Raw genomic sequence first — 12,500 nt, 5'->3', positions numbered from 1 at the left:
GGGAGGGATCTTAGACCATTCCTCCATACAGAAGGCTTCTAGATATTTGGACATTCCTTAGGCTGTGCTTATTAACTGCCCTCTTTAAATCAAACCACAGGTTTTCATTGGGTTTAAAGTCTGGAGACTGAGTTGACCATTTAAACACGTAGATTTTGAGACAAATTAATATCACGATACACCACCATATTTTACATGGTGTGCGTGGCCAAAGAGCTCTATATTCATATCATCTGACCAAAACACCTGTTCCAATCCATGTACCAATGCAGTTAAGCAAACTCCAGGCGTTTACATTTATTGGATAACATGAAAATAAAGCTCTTTGGCCACGCACACGAGTTGTGTGTTTAGAGTCGAAATGAGAACGAATCAGCAGAAATGAACCTACTGTAAAATATGGTGGTGGATCTCTGATGTCATGGGGCTATTTTGCTTCAACTGGTCCTGGGGCCTTGGTTAAAAGCCCCTAGAGTAGATGTCCATGCGAAAAAATCGTTTTAGCATAATAATACAAAATAAAAAAAAATCGCATCAAAATCCATCTGTTTCAGCTAGAGATATCTGTTTCAGCTAGAGATATCTGTTTCAGCTAGAGATATCTGTTTCAGCTAGAGATATCTGTTTCAGCTAGAGATATCTGTATGTTGCATGGGCATCGTCTCAATCCACCGCACTGGTCAATGTCATCCATCCACATCTGTGGTGGAAGGTGGCAGAGCTATAGCTGTGTTTGTCAGCCATCCACATCTGTGGTGGAAGGTGGCAGAGCTACAGCTGTGTTTGTCAGCCATCCACATCTGTGGTGGAAGGTGGCAGAGCTACAGCGGTGTTAGTCAAGCCAGGAGACATCTGTGGTGGAAGGTGGCAGAGCTATAGCTGTGTTTGTCAGGCCAGGAGACATCTGTGGTGGAAGGTGGCAGAGCTACAGCTGTGTTTGTCAGCCATCCACATCTGTGGTGGAAGGTGGCAGAGCTACAGCTGTGTTTGTCAGCCATCCACATCTGTGGTGGAAGGTGGCAGAGCTATAGCTGTGTTTGTCAGGCCAGGAGACATCTGTGGTGGAAGGTGGCAGAGCTACAGCTGTGTTTGCCATCCACATCTGTGGTGGAAGGTGGCAGAGCTATAGCTGTGTTTGTCAGCCATCCACATCTGTGGTGGAAGGTGGCAGAGCTACAGCTGTGTTTGTCAGACCAGGAGACATCCCGAAAATCAGTCTTCTCATGAACACATCTGTAGCGTCCGAACGGTTTGGGCTACACACTCATATGACTACCCCTGACTTCTGACCCCAGGTCACAGCTGTGGGGGGGTCATAGGGAGGTCAGTGTGTGAACTTGCCCCTGGCTGGGAGGAGGATAAGGGCTCTGTGATCTGTGCTGTAGGTAGAACAGGCTGCAGCAGTAAAACCGGGGGGAACCTGAGACACTGAGGCTGGTCCACCTAACGACCACATCAGACTCTCTGACAAACTGACCAATCAGCAGTCTGCACAGGGCACTTCAAAGGACTGAGGGATAGCTTCAGTCAAATGGCAGATTTAGACACATTTACAACAAATTTGGTTGTTTCCTTGTTTTTGTGTGATAAATGATATCAACGCTGGTTCCTGAACACTATTTTGTGCACCATTTGTATTTTTATAGTTCCAATACATGTATTCAAGGGTTTAGAAACTAAATGGAGTTTGACGGCTGATATTGATGGCTGTGACCCAACACGGAAGGTCAAAGTGGTGAAACCTGAACCGCCATTGATCTGACTAGTGTCCAATAATGAGTCGGTTTCAGCTGTTAGATTGAGACACAAATCATCAGGAGAGAGGTGGAAAACCCCTCTCTCTTTCTTTATTTCTTTCTCTCTCTTTTTCTCCATTCCCACAGCCTGGTGGTCGTCACCAAAGAGAAGAGCAGAGCGGAGAGCAGCTTAAGTTTCCTGCTCCGGGTCGCCGTGACAACTGCACCACATCAGTCAGAAGCTTTTCATCACAGCTTTGACCAGAGAGAAACCATAACACACTCTACACCCCCCCTCCAAACCCCTTTATATCCCCTCTATAGTCCCCCACTATAGCAGCCTCTCTCCAAGCCCCACCATGTGCTAATCTCTCGTTTATGGATGGGCTTTCTCTTCTCTCCCAGTGCAGCTGGGGACCTCTCTGTCAGTCAGTCAGTATGTATTTGGGGGAAATATGGTGCTATGGTGACTAAATGAGTTTGGATATTACAATACGTGGAGACTGAGGAGTGGTGGACGCTGGCCAAAAGAGCTGTGCCATTAAGCTCTGGACTGGAGGGCAGTAATGTAGTGTGTCTCTCTGGGATTGGATGAGGCGATGCCAGGAGAGCATAGTGTGTGTAGGGCCAGACCTCAGGCTCCCAGCACCATGTAGAGTTTCTCATTATTCCACATATGCAGTTGGAGATGAGTTCTTCTGGTTCCTCAGACAATGTGGAATATATCTGTAAATTGGTGGGGGTAAATTGCTAGGGATTTATTCTTTCAAAGATGTGAAACGTGAGTTTATGACACATCCTAACAACGTGTCATAAACTCTTAATCTACAGTGTATTCGGGAAGTATTCAGACCTCTTGATTTTTACCACAAGTTGTTATGTTACAGATTTATTTTAAAATGTATTCAATTGTTTTTTTTTTTTTTATCTCATCAATCTTAAATGGAAGAAGTTTGGAACCACCAAGACTCTTCCTAGAGCTGGCCGCCCGGCCAAATATGAGCAGTCGGGGAAGAAAGGCCTCAGGGAGATGACCAAGAACCCAATAGTCACTCTGACAGAGCTCCAGAGTTCCTCTGTGAAGATGGGAGAACCTTCCAGAAGGGACAACCGTCTCTGTAGCACTCCACCAATCAAGATGTTATGGTAAAGTGGCCACTCCTCAATAAAAGGCACATGACAGCCCACTTGGAGTTTGCCAAAGGGCACCTAAAGGACTTCTCAGACCGTGAGAAACAAGATTCTCTGGTCTGATGAAACCAACATTGAAATCTTTGGCCTGAATGCTAAGCGTCACGTCTGGAGGAAACCTGGCACCATCCCTAAGGTGAAGCATGGTGGTGGCAGCATCATGCTGTGGGGATGGTTTTCAGTGGCGGGGACTGGGAGACTAGTCAGGATCGACGGAAAGATGAACAAAGCAACGTACAGAGGGATCCTTGATGAAAACCTGCTTCAGAGCGCTCAGGACAACAACCCTAAGCACAGCCAAGACCTACAAATAGCTGCAGCAACCCTCCCCATACAACCTGCCAGAGCTTGAGAGTATCTGCAGAGAAGAATGAGAGATACTCCACATATACAGGTGTGCTAAGATTTTAGGGTCATACCCAAGAAGACTGTAATCGCTGTAATCGCTGCCAAAGGTGCTTCAACAAAGTACTGAGTAAAGGGTCTGAATACTTATGTAAATGTGATATTTCCATTTTTTGTATAATAAATTAGCAAAAGAAAATCTAATAACCTGTTTTTACGTCGTCATTATGGAGTATTGTGTGTAGATTGAAGAGAAAAAAACGATTTACTCTATTTTAGAATAAGGCTGTAATGTAACAAAATGTGGAAAAAGTCAAGGGGTGCACTGGACATTAGTGACCATTACCCACACCCCAGGGCTATGACTGTGAGTCAGAATGACACAGGTGTGCACAGTGCGGTTAGGGTCCTGTTTCTACTGTAACACTGAAGCATTTTGTAACACCGGGTAGCACTTTGCTTACAGCGGCAGAAGACCAGGGGCCCATCCGTCACTGTCAACGTGTGTGTGTGTGTGTGTGTGTGGCCTCTATGCCACTGCATTATCAGAAATCATTTCAGAGGGTCTGGCTCTCACGGCAAAATGCTTATCTGCCCCCATCAGCCAATGACGTGAGTAAATATCCATGATTCACCTTGAGGACTTGATCAGCACTCTTTCTCGCTCCTACCAACCTCTTTTCAGTAAGACATTGGTTTCCTCATAATATTCAGTGTACCATATGATAATCAAACCCATTCTCTGCCTTTTAAAACGGTTCTGAATCTGTCTAACTTTACATAGAGGAGTTCCCACTCTCAAAGGTCATGTCAATTACACAAACTGGGCCTCAAACCTGGGCCTAAATAAACATGAGACATTGAAAGTCACTGTTCGGTAAGTGTGTTTGGTTCAACCTTATAAAGTAACCTCTAAGTTTTCTAGTGCTGGTAGTTAATATATGGCTGGGGGAAACCAAGGCTGGCAGCTCTATGGAAGGAATGAGTGGATTAACTTCAGCTCAGCCAGCCAGTAACTCTAACACTTAACGTTCAGAGGAGGGATTGGCTGCTGGAGACTGCAAGGCCAGTAGTGCAACTGGTAGACAAATAAACACAGAACCACACAGACATGCATACTACACACACATACCCACACCCACAACCACAACCACACACACACACACAGACTATGGCAGAGGTAGAGCCACAGGAGGATGTAGGTGGATTAGGGAAGGGAAGGAAGTCATGCTGTTTGGTGTTGTTTTGATTGATGTGTTGAGATACTAAGTTACCTGGGTTTTATTAACGTGTGTTGTTTTGATTGATGTGTTGAGATACTAAGTTACCTGGGTTTTATTAATGTGTTGTTTTGATTGATGTGTTGAGATACTAAGTTACCTGGGTTTTATTAATGTGTTGTTTTGATTGATGTGTTGAGATACTAAGTTACCTGGGTTTTATTAACGTGTGTTGTTTTGATTGCTGTGTTGAGATACTAAGTTACCTGGGTTTTATTAACGTGTGTTGTTTTGATTGCTGTGTTGAGATACTAAGTTACCTGGGTTTTATTAATGTGTGTTGTTTTGATTGCTGTGTTGAGATACTAAGTTACCTGGGTTTTATTAATGTGTGTTGTTTTGATTGCTGTGTTGAGATACTAAGTTACCTGGGTTTTATTAATGTGTTGTTTTGATTGCTGTGTTGAGATACTAAGTTACCTGGGTTTTATTAATGTGTTGTTTTGATTGCTGTGTTGAGATACTAAGTTACCTGGGTTTTATTAACGTGTGTTGTTTTGATTGATGTGTTGAGATACTAAGTTACCTGGGTTTTATTAATGTGTTGTTTTGATTGCTGTGTTGAGATACTAAGTTACCTGGGTTTTATTAATGTGTGTTGTTTTGATTGATGTGTTGAGATACTAAGTTACCTGGGTTTTATTAATGTGTTGTTTTGATTGATGTGTTGAGATACTAAGTTACCTGGGTTTTATTAATGTGTGTTGTTTTGATTGCTGTGTTGAGATACTAAGTTACCTGGGTTTTATTAATGTGTGTTGTTTTGATTGCTGTGTTGAGATACTAAGTTACCTGGGTTTTATTAATGTGTTGTTTTGATTGATGTGTTGAGATACTAAGTTACCTGGGTTTTATTAATGTGTTGTTTTGATTGCTGTGTTGAGATACTAAGTTACCTGGGTTTTATTAACGTGTGTTGTTTTGATTGCTGTGTTGAGATACTAAGTTACCTGGGTTTTATTAATGTGTGTTGTTTTGATTGATGTGTTGAGATACTAAGTTACCTGGGTTTTATTAATGTGTTGTTTTGATTGATGTGTTGAGATACTAAGTTACCTGGGTTTTATTAATGTGTTGTTTTGATTGATGTGTTGAGATACTAAGTTACCTGGGTTTTATTAATGTGTTGTTTTGATTGATGTGTTGAGATACTAAGTTACCTGGGTTTTATTAACGTGTGTTGTTTTGATTGATGTGTTGAGATACTAAGTTACCTGGGTTTTATTAATGTGTTGTTTTGATTGCTGTGTTGAGATACTAAGTTACCTGGGTTTTATTAACGTGTGTTGTTTTGATTGATGTGTTGAGATACTAAGTTACCTGGGTTTTATTAACGTGTGTTGTTTTGATTGATGTGTTGAGATACTAAGTTACCTGGGTTTTATTAACGTGTGTTGTTTTGATTGATGTGTTGAGATACTAAGTTACCTGGGTTTTATTAACGTGTTGTTTTGATTGATGTGTTGAGATACTAAGTTACCTGGGTTTTATTAACGTGTGTTGTTTTGATTGATGTGTTGAGATACTAAGTTACCTGGGTTTTATTAACGTGTGTTGTTTTGATTGATGTGTTGAGATACTAAGTTACCTGGGTTTTATTAACGTGTGTTGTTTTGATTGATGTGTTGAGATACTAAGTTACCTGGGTTTTATTAACGTGTGTTGTTTTGATTGATGTGTTGAGATACTAAGTTACCTGGGTTTTATTAACGTGTTGTTTTGATTGATGTGTTGAGATACTAAGTTACCTGGGTTTTATTAACGTGTGTTGTTTTGATTGATGTGTTGAGATACTAAGTTACCTGGGTTTTATTAACGTGTGTTGTTTTGATTGATGTGTTGAGATACTAAGTTACCTGGGTTTTATTAACGTGTGTTGTTTTGATTGCTGTGTTGAGATACTAAGTTACCTGGGTTTTATTAACGTGTGTTGTTTTGATTGATGTGTTGAGATACTAAGTTACCTGGGTTTTATTAACATGTGCTGTTGCAATAATTCAAACCATATTATAAACTGACCCTTCTCTTCTTTAACAAAATGAAGAAATGCAATCTGTCTTCCCATCCCACCCATGTGGTGAGTCTATCACCTACTTAACCCATGTGTAGGTTAATACCACTTGGGGGGGGTACTAAGCTAACATATGGAATAGTTTTAAGATGGTCATATCATGGATCATTTAGCTATTTGATTGTGAATGTTAAGATGCCTTTAGGTATATTTTTTTATAAAATATAGAATTTGGCCTTTACTTTTATAACACATAGAAACACATTGAATAACACATTCATAAAAAGCAACAACAACAAAACACACACAAAAAAGAGATATAAGAAAGAGATATAAGAAAGCTCAGGAAATATATACTTTGGACACATATTTAAACCCTTATTTTTGTTGGCACAAAACTACCTCCATACTTTCATTAGTTTGTTAGATTACCTTCAGGCGAGTCCCGTGACACTTGTAGGGGTCATAGAACATGTTGGTGAGTCTCCACTTTCCATAGTGGGATCACATTAGTTTTGGTTCAGACGGTTCAGTTTTGGTTAGTTTTGGTTCAAATTAGTTTTGGTTCAAACGGTTCAGACGCTACAGACAGAAGTTGGCACATCGGCGTTACTGGCTCCAGACGAGTCCCGTGACTCTTGTAGGTGTCATAGAGTAAAAGGGAGAACACCATTGTGTTCATGAGAATCTATTTATTGGCCAAACCGTTCGGACGTTATAGATGTTTTCGTGAGAAGAACAATTTTCGGGATGTCTCCTGGTCTGACAAACACCGCTGTAGCTCTGCCAACTTCCACAGTAAACGCGGAAGGCCAACAGGCGGATGCAGTGGATTGAGATGCAGACATGCAAAAAACCTGATGTCTCTAGCTGAAACGGATGTATTTTAACTGGGATATATTTATTATGTTACTTAGATTGACGCACAGGTGCGTCAAGAGACTCTTAAGGATTGTTAATCCCACTTGACTCATAGGATAACAGAAAATAAGATGTGTTTGTATTGTTTGTTTTGAAGTGTCCTAAGCACCATTAAAACACTGAAATCTGATGACAGGACAGAATGCTGACAGAGCATAGAATGTGCAGATACTATATGTGTGCAAGCCATGGGACATGTATGTACTACTCACCCCATGTGATGGGTAGGAGATCCATCCCAGCTCCCCCTGGCTGGCTTTGGAGTCCAACAGGTTCACTGTAGAGATGAGGAGAAAGAAGAAACTGGGATGAGTGTCTTATGGGAAAGCAGTTGATTGTGGCAAGCTTGTCTTTAGCACCACTATGTACAGTGGGAATAGAAAGTCACCCCCCCTTTCAAAATGTTCACCTTTTGTTGACTTACAGCCTGAAATGAAAACACATCAAATCAGACTTTTTACTGCTTTATTTACACACAGTAAACCACAACATCCAAGTGAAAATATTTTTTTTTTCAACTCTATAAATTAATTGCAATTAAAACAGTAAAATCCCCTATTTGGGTATGTGAACACCCCCCTTAGAATTGTAATTGCAAACTTGCTGAGGTATAACCAACCACCTTCCAGATCACAAATCAAGCTAATTGGCTTCCATCTGTGATCAATTATAGTGACTTTGATTAGTTCAGAAATGCACAACTCAACTGCATAGTTGTAATAGGTGCGTGCTGGTGGCAGGGAAGTCAGGCACAGGAGAGTGAACTTGGTATAAACGGAGCAGTTTAATAAACGCTAAAGAAAACAAATATACAAAAATAATATAAAAGGGTACAAAACCCATCACACACCAGAACATGACTTGTACAAAACCCATCACACACCAGAACATGACTTGTACAAAACCCATCACACACCAGAACATGACTTGTACAAAACCCATCACACACCAGAACATGACTTGTACAAAACCCATCACACACCAGAACATGACTTGTACAAAACCCATCACACACCAGAACATGACTTGTACAAAACCCATCACACACCAGAACATGACTTGTACAAAACCCATCACACACCAGAACATGACTTGTACAAAACCCATCACACACCAGAACATGACTTGTACAAAACCCATCACACACCAGAACATGACTTGTACAAAACCCATCACACACCAGAACATGACTTGTACAAAACCCATCACACACCAGAACATGACTTGTACAAAACCCATCACACACCAGAACATGACTTGTACAAAACATACAGCAAACAATCACTGAGACATGAGGGGAAACAGAGGGTTAAATACACAACATGTCATTGATGGGATTGGAACCAGGTGTGAAGGAAGACAAGACAAAACCAATGGAAAATGAAAAATGGATCAGCGATGGCTAGAAGGTCGGTGACGTGGACCGCCGAACACCGCCCGAACAAGGAGAGGGACCAAGTTTGGCGGAAATCGTGACATTAGTAGTGCAATTCAAAGCAAAGAATAGACTATGGGCAGAAACGTACTTTGAAAAGATCTATGAGATAAAGTTGTGGCAAGGCGCAAGTCAGAGGATGGATATAAAAATATTTCAAAGGCTTTGTCCCTCGGAGCACAGTTACCACCATTATTAAGAAGTAGAAGGGAGTATGGCACCACCCAGACCCTGCATAGATCAGGCCATCCCTCCAAACTGGATGACCGGGCAAGAAGGAGACTGATCGAAGAGACTACCAAGAAGCCAATTGTGACTTTGAAGGAGCTTCAGGCCTTTATGGCAAAGACTGGTCAATGTGTGGATGTGACCACAATATCACAAGCATTCCACGAATCTGGCCTATATGGGAGGGTGGCAAGAAAAACACCACTCCTCAAAAAAAGCCACATCAAGTCTCGTTTGAGCTTAGGCAGAAAGCACATTGTAGATTCCAAGGCCAAGTGGCCAAAGATGTTGTGGTCAGATGAGACCAAAATTTAACTTTTTGGCCTTAACGCAAAACGATATGTCTGGTGAAAACCCAATACTGTCACACCCTGATCTGTTTCACCTGTCCTTGTGATCCCCTCCAGGTGTGTGCCACGACTCCCTCCGAAGGTGGCTCCCCCACTCGGCAGTCTACTAGCCGCCACCGATCTCTTTTTCATTTTCTGTTCGTTTGGTCTTATTGGTTGCACCTGTCTCTTGTTTGTTTCTTGATTTATGTCTATTTAAGCCTGTTAGGGCCACCTATGTTTGTGTGGGGTTGTTCCTCTGTTAGTTTGTGCATTTGTATTTTATTTTCTCCAGACTGTTGGGGTCCTGTGTTTGGGCCAGTCAGTTTTATGCTCCTCGTGTTTTGGCGTAACCATTTGTACCGGAATAAAATACGATTGTCTGAACCCTCTGCTCTCTGCGCCTGACTCCAAACCCACTACTTCTAGAAGACTCCAAACCCACTACTCCTAGAAGACGTGACAGTGTGGCTTATTTTCCCCAGTGTATTTATCCCTGTGTTTCCTGTCTCTATGTGCCAGTGTATTTATCCCTGTGTTTCCTGTCTCTCTGTGCCAGTGTATTTATCCCTGTGTTTCCTGTCTCTCTGTGCCAGTGTATTTATCCCTGTGTTTCCTTTCTCTCTGTGCCAGTGTATTTATCCCTGTGTTTCCTGTCTCTCTGTGCCAGTGTATTGATCCCTGTGTTTCCTGTCTCTCTGTGCCAGTGTATTTATCCCTGTGTTTCCTGTCTCTCTGTGCCAGTGTATTTATCCCTGTGTTTCCTGTCTCTCTATGCCAGTGTATTTATCCCTGTGTTTCCTGTCTCTCTGTGCCAGTGTATTTATCCCTGTGTTTCCTGTCTCTCTGTGCCAGTGTATTTATCCCTGTGTTTCCTTTCTCTCTGTGCCAGTGTATTTATCCCTGTGTTTCCTGTCTCTCTGTGCCAGTGTATTTATCCCTGTGTTTCCTGTCTCTCTGTGCCAGTGTATTTATCCCTGTGTTTCCTGTCTCTCTATACCAGTGTATTTATCCCTGTGTTTCCTGTCTCTCTGTGCCAGTGTATATATCCCTGTGTTTCCTGTCTCTCTGTGCCAGTGTATTTATCCCTGTGTTTCCTGTCTCTCTATACCAGTGTATTTATCCCTGTGTTTCCTGTCTCTCTGTGCCAGTGTATTTATCCCTGTGTTTCCTGTCTCTCTGTGCCAGTGTATTTATCCCTGTGTTTCCTGTCTCTCTGTGCCAGTGTATTTATCCCTGTGTTTCCTGTCTCTCTGTGCCAGTGTATTTATCCCTGTGTTTCCTGTCTCTCTGTGCCAGTGTATATATCCCTGTGTTTCCTGTCTCTCTGTGCCAGTGTATTTATCCCTGTGTTTCCTGTCTCTCTGTGCCAGTGTATTTATCCCTGTGTTTCCTGTCTCTCTGTACCAGTGTATTTATCCCTGTGTTTCCTGTCTCTCTGTACCAGTGTATTTATCCCTGTGTTTCCTGTCTCTCTGTGCCAGTGTATTTATCCCTGTGTTTCCTGTCTCTCTGTGCCAGTGTATTTATCCCTGTGTTTCCTGTCTCTCTAAAGAACACCATGTCTACAGTAAAGAACACCATGCCTACAGTAAAGAACACCATGCCTACAGTAAAGAACACCATGCCTACAGTAAAGAACACCCTGCCTACAGTAAAGAACACCATGCCTACAGTAAAGAACACCATGCCTACAGTAAAGAGCACCATGCCTACAGTAAAGAACACCATGTCTACAGTAAAGAACACCATGCCTACAGTAAAGAACACCATGCCTACAGTAAAGAACACCATGCCTACAGTAAAGAACACCATGCCTACAGTAAAGAACACCATGTCTACAGTAAAGAACACCATGTCTACAGTAAAGAACACCATGTCTACAGTAAAGAACACCATGCCTACAGTAAAGAACACCATGTCTACAGTAAAGAACACCATGCCTACAGTAAAGAACACCATGCCTACAGTAAAGAACACCATGCCTACAGTAAAGAACACCATGCCTACAGTAAAGAACACCATGCCTACAGTAAAGAACACCCTGCCTACAGTAAAGAACACCATGCCTACAGTAAAGAACACCATGCCTACAGTAAAGAACACCATGTCTACAGTAAAGAACACCATGTCTACAGTAAAGAACACCATGTCTACAGTAAAGAACACCAACAGTAAAGAGCACCATGTCTACAGTAAAGAGCACCATGCCTACAGTAAAGAACACCATGCCTACAGTAAAGAACACCATGCCTACAGTAAAGAACACCCTGCCTACAGTAAAGAACACCATGCCTACAGTAAAGAACACCATGCCTACAGTAAAGAACACCATGTCTACAGTAAAGAACACCATGCCTACAGTAAAGAACACCATGCCTACAATAAAGAACACCATGTCTACAGTAAAGAACACCATGCCTACAGTAAAGAACACCATGCCTACAGTAAAGAACACCATGCCTACAGTAAAGAACACCATGCCTACAGTAAAGAACACCATGCCTACAGTAAAGAACACCATGCCTACAGTAAAGAACACCATGCCTACAGTAAAGAACACCCTGCCTACAGTAAAGAACACCATGCCTACAGTAAAGAACACCATGCCTACAGTAAAGAACACCATGTTTACAGTAAAGAACACCATGCCTACAGTAAAGAACACCATGCCTACAATAAAGAACACCATGTCTACAGTAAAGAACACCATGCCTACAGTAAAGAACACCATGCCTACAGTAAAGAACACCATGTCTACAGTAAAGAACACCATGCCTACAGTAAAGAACACCATGCCTACAATAAAGAACACCATGCCTACAGTAAAGAACACCATGCCTACAGTAAAGAACACCATGTCTACAGTAAAGAACACCATGCCTACAGTAAAGAACACCATGTCTACAGTAAAGAACACCATGCCTACAGTAAAGAACACCATGTCTACAGTAAAGAACACCATGCCTACAATAAAGCACGGTGGTGGCAGCATCCTGTTGTGGGGGTGTTTCTCTTCAGCAG

General features: G+C 42.0%; 1 protein-coding gene across 1 annotated transcript in view; it reads right to left on the bottom strand.

Annotated features, from left to right (window-relative positions):
- LOC112225041 (ephrin type-A receptor 3) overlaps positions 1-12,500 on the bottom strand; it is a 145,129-nt gene that overhangs the window by 121,481 nt on the left and 11,148 nt on the right. The window contains 1 exon segment of the mRNA XM_042306433.1: positions 7,697-7,761. Within this exon segment, the coding sequence (XP_042162367.1) occupies positions 7,697-7,761 (65 nt within the window).

The sequence above is a fragment of the Oncorhynchus tshawytscha genome, linkage group LG26 (genome assembly GCF_018296145.1).
Source record: "Oncorhynchus tshawytscha isolate Ot180627B linkage group LG26, Otsh_v2.0, whole genome shotgun sequence".
Lineage (NCBI taxonomy): Eukaryota > Metazoa > Chordata > Actinopteri > Salmoniformes > Salmonidae > Oncorhynchus > Oncorhynchus tshawytscha.
Note: the sequence above shows the minus strand (reverse complement) of the source record. Positions and strands in the feature narration are given on the sequence as shown.